This window comes from Amblyomma maculatum, chromosome 1 (genome assembly GCF_055883805.1).
Source record: "Amblyomma maculatum isolate TAMU_Amacu chromosome 1, ASM5588380v1, whole genome shotgun sequence".
Classification (NCBI taxonomy): Eukaryota; Metazoa; Arthropoda; class Arachnida; order Ixodida; family Ixodidae; genus Amblyomma; species Amblyomma maculatum.
Genome location: NC_139344.1, coordinates 266,077,210 through 266,091,161, shown reverse-complemented (window position 1 = coordinate 266,091,161; position 13,952 = coordinate 266,077,210). Strand labels below are relative to the sequence as shown.

The following is a 13,952-nucleotide window of genomic DNA, read 5'->3' as shown; positions in this document are numbered from 1 at the left end:
TACGCTTCATCTTTCACAACTACGGCCGCGATTTTTCCCCTTCTTCCCATAATACAGATTTAGGTCTCACAGCCCTATCATCTCGCCGTCAAATAGAATGTTTGAAGTTTTTGCACATACTGGTTCACTCTCAGCGCCTTCCATCACCAAATAATTATTTGAACATTAGCAAGCCTTCCATAACTAGAAGTTCCCATAGGTTAAATCTCATCCCTTTCTTTTCCCGCACTGAGACATTCAAACATAGCTTCTTTCCTCTGACCATTGAACTCTGGAATTCGCTGCCTGGACACGTCCGCTCGCTACCAATTGAACAATTCTTGACAGCCATTGCTTCCTAATGCTTTTTTTATATATATGTATGTATATGCGTATGTATATATATATATATATATATATATATATATATATATATATATATATATATATATATATATATATATATATATATATATATATATATATATATATATAAATAAATAAATAAATAATTAAATAAATAAATAAATAAATAAATAAATAAATAAATAAATAAATAAATAAATAAATATAATCGTCGGCAAATTTTTTAAAGCGCTACCATAGGCGTGCGCAAAGGGGGGACTTGACGCTCCTAATGCAGAACTCTGCGCATGCTATGAGTGCTACTACCAATAAGGCCTTCATTTCCACTCCGTAATATTGTGACGGGTTAGACCGACAAATCCGCCCGCAGCGGTTCGTTAACCCTCGGACAACGGTGTTGACGTGACATTTCCCTCGATCAACACCAGTGTCGAGGGCGCAAATGATGAGTAGAATTTGTTGCTAGACTATAGTTTATGCATTGCTTGATATAATAACTACCTAGCGCGCAGCACAGGAAAACAGCGCATTGCCTCTTATTCCACTAACATGGGGACCTATCTTTGGCACCGCAGAACCCGGCGGTGGTGCGGCCCGTGGCCTTCCGGCCGGGCAAGGACGATATAAAAGTGAGCAGTGGCTCGGTGCTGACGTTGCACCCTGAGAAGCCGGAGCAGTGTCCCTCGGGCTACCACTCAGCGCCGCTGCTGGAGCGCCAACCGTGGGCAGCGATGACGCGCACCGCTTTCCACACGGCGTGCTGCAGGGTGCCCACTCAGTTCTACCAGTCTGGGCCGCAGTTCTACTGCAAGGAGCGGGCCCCGTCGGGCACCTCCAGTGATGGCGGCGGCTCCGCGCTGCTCGACATACTCGACTCCGGCCACAGCTCGGCGGCGCTGCTTGGCGAGGAGGGTCCATCGCCCAGCGACTCTGGTATAGCCGAGCTCGAGGCCCAGCTGCGCGAGAAAGATGCCGAGATCGCGTACCTACGCCAGACGTTGGAGTGCAACGAGGAGGCCATCATCCAGGTCTACGCAGAGAAGGAGGAGAGCTGGCGCAAGCGCTTGGCAGACATGCACTGCAAGTTCTACAGGCTGAACAGGCAACACGACATGCCCGCCGGGCAGGTAAGAGCTCGGGATTGCATCGCGTTTATGCGAGGTTGGGGTATGTTTTATGGGAGCCCTGCATGTAACTTTTCTTTGGATACAGTGCATTGTTGCCAACATGCAGATTACCATATATAATTATGCAGCATTGTTCACAACCAAACACCATTCCTTCTGGTGACAATTGCCTGCTTTGGCCATGTGCATTGAGAGCCATGTCCACCAAGTCCTAATCGACAGTAGTCTTCTTCACAGTAGTTGCCATGGATTTACGTGAACTTGAAATTGTAGATGAGCAGGGCCTCTAGCATACAGTACCTGTGAACTTGTGATGCTGCTGTCTGCTTTTCAAGAAAACACACACATTGCTTCCCATGTACTGTTTGAAATCGAACTAGCAAATTTTGTGGCTTTGTGTGTGTGCGCTTGTGTAGTGAATGGGAACATCTGGTGCCCCACATAAAATTTTTTTCCATTCTGATAGATGCCTGATTAGGTATCTTGGGGCAAAGTAGTAAGGAGAAAGTGGGCAGGAAAAGTGAGAAAATGTATTTTTTCTCAAAGTTCTCGCACGGCCAAGTAACATGTGCTATAGGTGGGCTCACTGTGCCACAATGGGCTTGCACGAGTGCTAATCCTGGTACTGTGACAGTATAAATAGAATCGGGCCTCATGTGGCATGTTTGCTGGGACACCGTGATGCTGACTTTAGACAGGAGCTGCAGTAGCTTAGTGGCTGTGATGTTTGGTTGAATCCATGGTTGCAAGGGCCAAATTTTGATGGAGGCAAAGTGCAAAAACGGCCATGTGCTTTGCAACGTCAATGCATGTTAAAGGGACACTGAGAATGAAGAAAAGTTGGGCTGTATTTATAGACTACCATGTTCTAGTGGCAAAGAGACTGTTCTCACTGGAAATAGAGTTTTGGTAAGGACCAATAAACAAATTACTGGTGTTGTCAACACTGATATTTTGGTGTGGATCCTAGGCTACACTTCCATTTACTTCAAAACGATGGAACCAAATCTTTTCGGTAAGGGTTTTACGAGTTTGAATCTACTGGCAGGAAAATTTTCTGATCAAATTATTTTGCCAATAAATGCATTTTTTGTTGCCGGATAAATGTCAACATAGCCAGAAAAAGCAAGGGAATCAATATTTACTGATAACAATATTTGTGTGGAGTTTTCCTCAGCTTCCTTTTAAAAGACCTTGAGTGGTTGGAATTGCTTCAGAGCCCTCTACTGTTACGTCCCTCATAGCTAACACACACAGCACATGCCAATACAAGCGGGATGCATTTGCATCAGTAGGGAGCCTTCTGGTGCAGCGAGGACTGCTGTCCCATTGTTGCACTGGCGAGCATCAGTGGGGCCAGGGCCGGATTAACAGCGATGAGGGCCTGGCTAAAGAAAAAAATAAGAGGACCCCATTCTCCCACCTCCCCATCCTGCCTACTATTGTCATCTTTGAGACTTGCAGCATTTTAGAATTTAATACAGAGAACACACATCATGTTTACTTGAAGAATCTGCAGAATGTTTATGAACACTGCATGAACATAAAGTTTCTTGAAGAGCACATCCAGAATGAGCTATTCTTGGAAACGACAGGACACGCAACATCCTGCTCAAAGATCTGAGCAAGAATTTGTGAAAAATAATTTTCTGGAGTAGTTATTTTCTTGGCTGATTCAGTAATGAAGGATTATTGGCTGCATGTGAGCATAGACAAAGTAGAGATGGGTCTTGTTCTTAAGCTGTTTGGAAATGCTTACCCTACCAGTTGCCTAATAGTTTTGTGAATTCATACAGCAAGTCAAATTGAAGCTTGCTTAAGACAGTGTTTCTACAGAAACTATGATAATGTGTTGTTTGCTGTCTTAAATTGCAGCAAATAATGCTTATTACTCCAAACTTTGTCTAATGTGGGAGCTAAATATTTTTCGAAATGGTGGCGCTTGTACAAAATGGCATTGTTAATGAACTGGCAGAATATTAAAGTGCCAGTTCATTAAACACTCAGATAATCAGTAATATATATTTATTTTAAACAAATTGTTGAGATTTAATAAGTTGTATATTTACGTTTTGCACATGCTTTTCACTTTTAAAAAAGAAGGAAGCACTTTTGCATGTGTCACTGAACTTTTCTTTCAGTTTACAGAATAGATTTACATTTTACGTGATATAGCTCGTTCCGCCGAGAAGCCGTGGTAGCCGTAGACGGTGGCTAGGAAAAATAGGGTTGATGCTTATGCTCAGCCTTTAAGTGTATCATTGGACAGCATTAATGGCGCTCATTTGGCGCACCCCTTCACGTACATGCACTTTCCTTTGAAATTGGGTGAACACTTAAGCTGTGCTACCACGTTATCTTAAGACGAAGCTTAGTCATCCTCCTAATTTTTTTTACAGAAATATTACATGTTTACACAAAGAAGAAGATATCAGTTCAGATATTTCAGAGGAATTAGTTTCAAATGGGACATGTATTTGTATAATGTGTCTGCTTTTTTTCATTCCACTTTTAAGCATGTAAAGAAAGGTATTTACGTTTCTGTAAGTGTTTTCGAACCTTTTACTGGTAGGGTTTTTTTCATGAGATCTCCAATTTTGACCTGCCTGAGAATCTATGTCTCCGCAATCAGCAGCAGCAAATTGCTGAGATGGCTGTCACCTCTGGGTAGTCAGAATATCTGACTAATAATTTACTGCTTTTGTCACAACTTTCACTGCTTACGTTCAGATTCATAATCACAACTGACCTCAGCAGCAGTAACGAGAGAGGTCAGCTGGCTTTCTAGCTGGTATGAACTGCCTCCGAACTGAAAGGCAGCTAGAACACGTTGATTCCACTTGACCACAAACTATGACCCTCTGAGTTCCAGCTGGTAGGCATCAGGAACCAGTTAATGCGAGGTGGGTACGCCAGCTGCGGGATCAACTGAAAGTTGGAACCAGCTAAAACCATTTCGATTTTTTTTTTTTTCAGCTATTTGAGTGAGCACAAACTTTTGTACTTTGACTGGTAACTATGAGGCTGGCTTTGGTATTAAGCATATGATGTGACCAACAGCTTTTGAAGCATTTGGCGTTGCAAAACTTAAGCTCTAATTTTAATAATGGGGAATCATGAAAAAGATGATCTCACTATTTTTCGGACCAAACCTTGAAATCCGCTATATTTTTCCAGCTCTCTGGGGCCCTCTGAGAATGGTAGGCACAATTCATTTGGACCGTTTAAACCCCGGACAATACGGCCCTGATTGCGGCAGCCCAACTTAGATTTTACAGCGGGAGCTGTTCGTGGGATATTTTAGCACCGGAGCAGTGTTGTCCCACCCCTTTAGGCTGCTTAGCATGAGATGGCGCAGCAAACCTGCTTAACCACAGATAGTGCTGCCTCATCCTTCATCCCTTTAATCTGAGCTTGCACTACACCGACATAGTAGGTCAGGACTCTACACTGTTTAGCCACTAGGGATAGGGCTGTTGAGTTCTTACATAGTTGTCATTGCATGTTGATATAAAAATGGTTGGAAATTGCTCAGTGCTGCGATATGTCTACAGTTGGGCACAACCTGAGATTGAAGTGACAAATGCCCCTTGTAGGATCTAGGCCCTTCAACCAATGGTGTAAACTGGTTGTGATGTCATGGTTGATTCTGTTGCTCCTGGTAGCTTGACATTAGTGGGTATTGAAAGGTGAAAAGGGTATTAACGGAAGATTAAGAACAGCCTGTCAACACTGTTTGCTGGTGGACCTTCCTTGAGGGTCATTTTCTGCTTGACGTTTTTTGTTGCACTGAGATTAGTGGTGGTTTGACTTTGCTTTTGCTCAGTGGAAGCATGCAACAGCCTCCTCCTAAACAGCCGATGCTCCAGAACCATAAAACTCCATAATTTCGTGTTCCTTGAATACCGTGAAGTTAGCCGTTGTAAGTTGAAGTGGGGCCACCATCCTGGTTTTTAGATGGCCTGGTCGTAGCGATGACAGCTGTACGAGTAAAGGAATTTATAAAGACAGTGACACTTGTCCATTGGAGTGTTTAATATACTATAGCAGCACTAGAGACACCGCTTTGGAGGACTCCGGATTTTGAGAACCCGGGGCTCTTTAACGGTGTCGCACAGCACACAGGCATTTTTGCATTCAGCCTCTATAGGAACAACACCGCCCGCAGCCAAGATCAAACTGGCAATTTTGGAATAAACAGCCTAATGCCAAAGCCACTGATTCACCGTGGCAGGATTACTGATGTAACATGCCAGCATTAAATAACCTTTATCTTGAGAATTCTCAGAAAAGGACTGCCTACTTTCTCACTAGATTCATAACAGTGCACTGTATGTAATTAGTTTAGAGACCTTTTTAACCGGTTTGTTATGTCATCCTGCTCGTATAAATTCCCCGCAGCTCTAGGTTCTGTTAGCATACCTGCCCTATCACTTTGTTCGCCTTCACCGGGGAGGTTGGCGCTCCCACACTGGACTCTCCCTCCGTCCGAAAGCGTTACGTACGTTTTTCGTGACGTGTGCAGTTTACACCCTCGAGAGGGGGTGAACTGCACATATGGGCAGTTCAATGTTTAGTCTCCATCGGAAATACGCTGCCGTGGCGTGGATCAAACTTGCGGTTTTCTCCGCGAATCGTGCACATCTCGCGAAAATTCATTTCCGTTAATGTGGAAAAAAAAAAAAAAACACACACACAAAACAGATTTCTGATTTTGGGAATGAATAATTAAAACGCGCGTCATTTGCATCGGCTGTGTCACCTCGATGCCAGCTGCGTTTGACGCGTTTTAGAAAGGATCAAACGTCCGAATCACAAGTTGGTTGTGACCACCCGTACTCATCTTAAACATGCTGCAGGGTAGCCGACTCTTGTCGACATCCTTACCCCTCTCTTCGCGGTTTTGTGACGCCTCCACGTGGCGTCAGGTGCTTTTTTTTTTACTAGCCTACTTTCATTCGACCCTATCAGGACGGTGGCAGTGGCGTTAGCTTCAAGTATGTCGAGCATACCGCATGTAAATAAACTGCCTCCACTGCTCGCTGTCCTTCGCGCACGGTGAGCGCAAGGGCGCGGTATCTGCATGGTGTACTTTTGAGCCTACTTTTAGCGTCTGGCGCTCACAAGTGTTAGCGCAAATAAGCCGGCTCCTGATGACACTCGCTGTGCGCGCTCATTTATCGCCGGCTCTTGCTTGTTTGCCTTTCGGTCTTCCAAGGAAACTCGGCGCTGCTCTATCGGCCCGTGTCGGCTCTGGCCGGCCGTCCGCGGCAACGATAGCTCATCTGTGTCGATGTTGTGGACTGAAAACTGCTGTCGGATTGTGTTGTCGCAAATAATCCTGCCGCCGGTCATTTTTTTATCGGTGGGCGCAAGAGGCGCAAGTGCCGGCGGGTCCATGTCTGTACCTCACTGATCGGTTTTCAATCTCATCAAAAGCGACGGGTGCGCCGGCGCTGACTTGCGCAGCACCGCATGCGTTTGACAGAGCACATCTAGGCTTGCCCTCCCACGGCCGGTCTCGAAGGGGAGCACATTCTAAGCCTAAGCCCAACAAAGAATCGACCTTGGCCTTACAACGCCGACCTTTGCCAAAACTTGGTAACCTAGGCCCAAAGTTGTATGTTCATGTTAATTACCTCTTTGCGACTAGGTCGCCATGTCAATCGATCGTACAAGACACACTACGAAATAGAAGACACTATCTTGCTGCGCGCACACACGTAACAGCAACTTTCAGCGAGCTTGTATATCCCTCAAATGAGGCCTTTAGAGCCATGGAGTGACCCTCCCAAGTCGAAAGAAATGATAAAGGGCATGATCATGTTGCTAATAATGTTTATTTAAAAAGTCAGCCCTGCCACCTTCGCGCGACGCTAAAGACATGCATTCTAATTCTCAACAAGGCGCCCTTCCGAGGCCTATTCTTATGTTCAGGGAAAGCAGCAGCATTCAATACACTGCATTACCAGTGCAATACGTTGCTTGTCAATTTTGCTAAAAATTTCAGCCCGGCTGACCTCGTGGGCAGCACGGCCTTGCTTTGGGCCGTATGTTCCGCTGCCGAGCATTGGGTGCCGACTCCCTACCATCTGCCAAATAGTTGGCTGAATTAAAGCCTGGTTAACTATGAACCCAGGGCCCGTGCACCTTTTGGCCTACATTAGCTGGCCGAGAATACCGGCTGCCAAGCACGGCCCTCGTTTACCGATGGTTGGCAGTCGGCCAATTTCAGCTGGGAGAAACGCGCGCGCGCTTTCCTCGAAACTGGCCGTGGCCAACCAGTCACGCTCGCTGCAAGGATTGTTCCTCCGTTGTCAAATGACCCGGCCTCCTTTTTCGTCTGCGGTGAACATTTGCGCCCCCGCTGTCTATATTGTTGTGGTTTGGCGCTAGTGTGAATGCATGGTGAACTACGTTGTTTTCGGTTGTGATAACCTTTCGTTAAAGAAAAAAAAAAAAAAAAGTCTCGATACGGGATTGGAGCTGTTTTTCCCCCCGCGCATTTTACAGGAGTATTTTTCGCAGCTGTGATGGGCGATCACTTTACCACTATAACGAAGCCCCTGATTTAAACGATGGGGGAAGGATCGCACTATGTTATTTCTGTAGTTGGCTTAGGAGGACGCTCGATAGAGCGCGGCTTGTGTTCACTCTATTTTAAAGGAAAATGCATGCATACGAACGAGGAACCCCAACGGGAGCCATTAACGCTGTCCACACATCATACAATTAAAGGCGAAGCTTAAGCTTCCACGTACCCTATTTTTCCGACTGCCATCCTCGGCGGCGGCGGCTTGGTCGTTTTCATCTGCGTGTAACGCTACGCGCTTGACTATTTCGTCGAATCTCAATTCCGCGTGCATTTGGGCAGTGCACATTAGCTCCGACACGCAAAGGGTTGTCCGTGACAACACGCGGCAGCAGCAGCACGTCCGGCCACGTTGGAGTTTCTGTAGGTATAGTCCTACATGCAGGTCATGTTTTGGCACATTCGAACCTTTCAGAGCGAGTGACCAACGCTGGCTGGTTCACGTACAAAACGATTACCGCAACGATGAGACGATTGTATTTGTTACGAAAGGGCTACAATGATTTCTCTTCAGTTAATTTGAGCACTTTTGCCGGGCCTTCCGCATACGTGAGGCATCGCGCGAGTACTTACGCTCCGCATTGGTTGCATCCGTGGCCTACTCTTTCAGTCATCACCGCGGCCGGCCCTCACACGCGAGCGATCGCCGAACGCACACCCCCCTCCTCCGCGCCGCTCTCCCGCGGCGACGCGAAATCGGGTAAACTACAGCTACGCCAATAACCTCCACTGTCGGGGCAAAGCGTTTCTGATGGCAAAATTATGGCATGCAGGACGGGAGCCCTGCCGCCGCCGCAGTGGAGGGGGCGTCCTGGCTGGACACTCCTCAACTGGACAGCGAGGTGGCCGAGCTGACCACACTCATGGAGGATACGCGTATATCAGGCGCTGACAGCATTGGTGAAGAAGTGCGCGCGCTGCGGCTTGAGCTCCAGCACTGCCGGCGTCAACTGCAGCTAGCCTTGAAGAGCATCGACGAGGAGCGCCAGCATTGGCAACACGAGCGTAACCAGGCAGCTCAGTTTCGGCAGCACCTGGAAACGAGCTATTGGGAGTTGTTCTACCAGAACCGCGAGCTGCTGCGTTCTATGTCGCTTACCAGCTTGCCTCATGAGCAACTCATATTCAACCAGAACCGCGAGCTGCTGCGTGCTGTGTCGCGTGCCACCTTGCCACATGAGCAACTCGACGGCTGGTACCACTCCGAGTCAAGTTGCTGACACCACACTTATCTGTGATATATCTTTGGTCCGGTGTGCCCCCCTCCACTTGAGAGGGGGCGGGGTCAGCGTGATCACCTCAGAGCTTCAGAACCGGAAGTTCCCTTTTGATGCAGTTGTCACCACTGGCACAATCTTTAACCGGCGCAGATGCATTAGAAGTGCAGTTGTAATGTATTCAGTGCAATTTAACAAGTGGACAATTCACACAGTAATGGAGACATCTTTTGCATTCAGTTTCTACATGTTGATAGTCAGGAGTGCTGTCACTAAGTCCTTTGAAAGAAGCAAACTTCTACCCTCATGTCGTATATGAATGTATGAATTACCATTGCTTATTTCACATTTGCAGTTTATAATTATTATGGCTAGCTTAGTGAAAATTGTGCAGAGAGCTTTGCCAGCAGGGTTGTGGGGTAAAATCAGTGTGTCCAAACAGTGAAAGGTAGGGGCTTTTTTTATTTGGACAGTCAGCGTCTCATTGATTGGCAGCAGGAATACAAGATTCCATATCGCATACCATGTATGATGAGCACACAAACTAGCAAAGGCAATGGCCCTGGCAAGTGCCGTTCTCGAGAGCATGCCTTTGAGAAAGGTGCCTGCTGGCCCTGTTGCATTTGTCGATTTAGGAAATCATCGCATCATAAAAAAGTGCAATGAATGCAGAGTTTCCGGTTCTTAGTTCTGAGATGAAATCATGCAGAGGGTTGCGCCTCACCCCAAATTTGCGAGCTTTCACAGTGCAGCACGATAGGCTTAAATAAAGGTGTTTTGTATTAACTGTGTGACTGCTTTGTGCTGTGTGGATTTAGTTTTGGTCAACACTTCATGGCCACTCATGAACTTGTCAATAGTTGGCAGTGCAATGTCATGCTGCAATGCATTTTTAAGTAGGCTGCACTGTAGGTGATTGTTGCCCAAATCAAAGCACTTTTGTCACATGTGCGCTGCAGTGAGCTATCTAACAATGACCCACTACGTTCTCAGTTAAAAAGTGGTCTCAAAGCATGCGCATATTAAAATAAAGCCCATTTACCAAACAGTAATATATCATTTTACCTCGCGAGGTTGGTCATGAGATGTGTGGTCATAATAATTGGGCTTCAGTGTAGATGGGCTAATCTTGATACATGCCCGTTGTCGCACTGCATTGTGTTTGAAATAAAAACACCTTGTAAAGAGCCCCCCCTTAATTGTTGTTTGCTTATTCTGTGCAATTTCATTTATTTGTCCCCAGCAGTGCTACAGGTCTAGCAGGCTGTGTATATAGTTAAATGGCTTGTTGCCAGCCAGATAGTGTACGTCTTGCCAAAGGTTGCATTCAGCTCTTGAATATGCATTGTTACTACTTTGACGTCTCGAAAACAGTAGTAGATTGACCATAGAAGGCTTCTATGGGCATTGTTCTAGTGTGTGTGCGTGTGTGTAATATGTGGGCATTTGTATGAGACATGTCAGTTCCTGTGTGCTTGCTTGGTCAGCTGCATTATTGCTCAGTTTCCCCAGTATTCTCCATTTTGGGCCCATTTCAATTTGGCTGCGAACTCACTGCCACTTTACCATTGCCACTGCAAAGGTGTATGGGAAAAGCTACATGTATTTAGCCCTGCATTTAAGCAATCAGTGGAGCTGTTCATGTGCCAACAAGCTTTGAGAATGTGTATTTTGACAACTTTGTGTCCACTGCATAAAACCTCGATGCATTTCACTAGAGTTGATGTGCATACAGGTAAGCAGTTGAAAACACCCAAGCACTCACTGTCTGCTTAAAGGGTGATGCTTTCCTTGCATTTTCGCTAGTGCCACAGCCATGATGCTGCGATGGCATTTGTGATATGGCTGCCCTGGCTAAGGAACACATAATTGTGATGTAGTCAGTAGAGCTGCACACTTTTCGTGTACTCCAAGTGTCGAAATATGGACATTTTGTAGCGTGCCGAGCTTTTCGATGCTAGCATAACCCATTGAAAGAAATTTGAGTATATGCTGTGTAAACAAGGAACACATATTCTCATTGCTGTTTAATCATTCTGATGAAAGTTGTAGATGATTTTCTGAATTTAGCTTGCTGTGAACTATGAAAGGAGATGGCTATAGGACTTTTTTTTTTTGTACTCCATATTTCCACTTTTTACTCCAGCAACAACCTAGTAGCAGAGGAATTTCTGTGCATTTCTTTTCAAACTGATCACTGCATTACTTGTGATACCTTTGGCAGAGGCACACTGCCCCTGTGGCAGTACACAGGAAGTGATGCCAAATGCCATTGGAGTGCATGTCGCAAACAAATGTGTACAACACTGGCACAATGCCATCACATTTTGTGGCCTTTGAGATAGCAGCTGTGGCCTTTGAGGCCGATATCTTGGAGGTTATCTTTACTAGTGGGCGATATGACTGAGTGTTTCCATTGAAAAAAAAAAAAAAGCACCGTAAGTTCACTGATTAGTAGCGCATGAAGCCAAGTATAAACCAAACTGTGGGGCCATGCAATGCCTGGCTTTGTGCATACTTGCATCTGGTCGAGACTGGCAGTGCAGTGTAGTCTTCGTGTGTGATGCATGTTGTAAGGCCTCAGTTGGAATTACTGAAGCAAGCTGTCCTAATTCGATCTCGACTTGGACAGGTGGGTGTTTTGATCTCGTTCGTGTGGGTATAATCGTATAAAACATGACAGTATGAACTATACGCTAACAAGATGTGCCAAGCACCTCCTAGCTGCTTACTGTGAAAGCTAATAAAGTAAGACAAAAACAAATTCATATGCACTGTCATTGGGAAAGGTGCATCATAAAGCCATGAACTCTGTCAGTGGCCAGTTAGGTAATGCTCCAGTCTAACATTTAAATAAACTGCACTAGATTTAATGTTTTCATGGCTGTTCCAGTGCAAAGCCTCGCACTGTGTCAGCTAGTACATGGCAGAGCTGCATTGTGCTTCACTGTTGGTCTTGCATGGCGGCGCAATGCTCATGTTAGCTGAAAACAACACAAGGTAAAAACAACGCAAAACCACACACAGGATGCAGAAAGGCGAGGCGAACACAGGCGCCTGTGTTTGTCTCGTCTTTCTGCATCCTGTGTGTGGTTTCGCGCTGTTTTACCTTGTGATGATCAACGAACTAGCCCGCAAAGTGTTATTCAAGTTGAAAACAACAGCTCTGCACATGCGGTGTCAGTCGAAGGTGTCAAAGTAGTGCTACAACTGTTGCTTACTGAAAGAGCTGAACCGTGTTTCAACTGTCCTTACGAGCATAATACATGAGAAACTGTGAAGCATCCATAATTATGACATTATGTGTACCACATTCAATGGAAAGTACCTGCTGCTTAATAAAGTTGCATATCATGTTTTGACAATGTGACAACTTTGTTTATTTTTGTATTGGCAAAAACACAATGTCACATTTTGTGTCACATTTCTTGAAGCTGCATTTATTGATTTCTGTACAAGGAAATTGGATTTTTTTTTTATATTAAGTAACCCGAGTAACATGTAGCTTCACATGCAGTGTGAACTTGGGGCCACAGCCAGCTTGAAGCTTGTGCGAGTAACAATATGGCATGTCGCTCCCGTGCAGCTGCATAAGTCCATCACGGAACTGACTAGAGTGCACGTCACTGCTCTGAGTCATGAAACTCTGGAATCATTTTGTGCAGGGCAGAAAGGGGTTGAGAAATGGTCGTAGTCATGCATGGGGCTGAGAGCACCTGTGGAATGCCTGGGAATGTCAACATGATCCATGTTTATCATACATCTGACTCCTCCAACATGTTTAACAGCTGGCTGTGCACAAGACAGCCAAAAACATCAAATTCTGCTTCTTCAAGAAAGACTATTTACAGCACCATGTTGAGCTTTCAGCTGCTTGGCTTTATTCCTGAAAAAAAAAAAAAAAAAGTGTATTTATATAATACATTAATTGAATTCAATATTATAAACTGCGCTGGATAAAGTTTTTTGAGTGTTTTGCAGGAAATTACAGTAGACTCCTCTTAGGTTCCACTTGAAGACAAAATTATTGGAGAAGATGAATGGTACGAGAACATTTGGTTTGTTTCCCAAGAGCTCAATATAAAATATGAGCACGCTTAAGATGAACTCTTACAGTGACTGTGAATCATGGCTACCTTGCATGACAGCACTCATGTGGCGTCTGTTTGGCCCTGAAGAAAAAAAAGTATATGGAATGCTTCTATGCACAAAAGTGCAGGTAAAAAAAGGTTGCTTTTATGCACCATTGCATAAAACTGGGGTAAAGCTGTTTTATTGGGCCATATTTTCTTAGGTATTGCTTTTTTGCCAGTGGGGAAAAGGCACGCACTATCGCGACTTGCAGGGGCAGAAATCTAAATCATGGTGTTACGCATGCATTGCTGCTCATAGACAAAAAGTGTTGGTGTAAAGTGCACCCTCGTGTTGACTTGGGGCTTAAAAACTCTAGGGCCACATTCCACATATGTTGAATTGTGGTTGTTATCGCGGCAGTTGCAATGGCTACACTTTTCCAAGTTAAGCAAAAGAACATATGGCCATAATAATGGAAAACATATTTAGGCAATAACTTTTGTCATGTGTCACCTAATGAATGAAGCACTTTACATATGTTAGCATGTCACTGATGTGCTCGTGTATGGATGCAAGTAACTATGATGATGATGTGCT

The 13,952-nt window shown here is 45.1% G+C and overlaps 2 protein-coding genes across 11 annotated transcripts in view; one reads left to right on the top strand and one right to left on the bottom strand.

Moving 5' to 3' along the window:
* LOC146206460 (uncharacterized) overlaps positions 1 to 12,654 on the top strand; it is a 71,099-nt gene extending 58,445 nt beyond the window's left edge. For all 9 annotated transcript variants that reach the window (XM_084591135.1, XM_084591131.1, XM_084591130.1 and 6 more), the window contains 2 exons: positions 921 to 1,472; positions 8,838 to 12,654. In XM_084591135.1, the coding sequence (XP_084447261.1) occupies positions 921 to 1,472; positions 8,838 to 9,284 (999 nt within the window). In that variant the 3' untranslated portion in view covers positions 9,285 to 12,654. The remainder of the gene's footprint in view (positions 1 to 920; positions 1,473 to 8,837) is intronic.
* Positions 12,655 to 12,693: 39 nt separating this feature from the next.
* The window catches only part of htt (huntingtin), a 144,627-nt gene continuing 143,368 nt past the window's right edge, over positions 12,694 to 13,952 (bottom strand). For both annotated transcript variants that reach the window (XM_084591124.1, XM_084591125.1), the window contains exon 61: positions 12,694 to 13,167. The gene's annotated coding sequence lies outside the window, so the exon portion shown is untranslated. The remainder of the gene's footprint in view (positions 13,168 to 13,952) is intronic.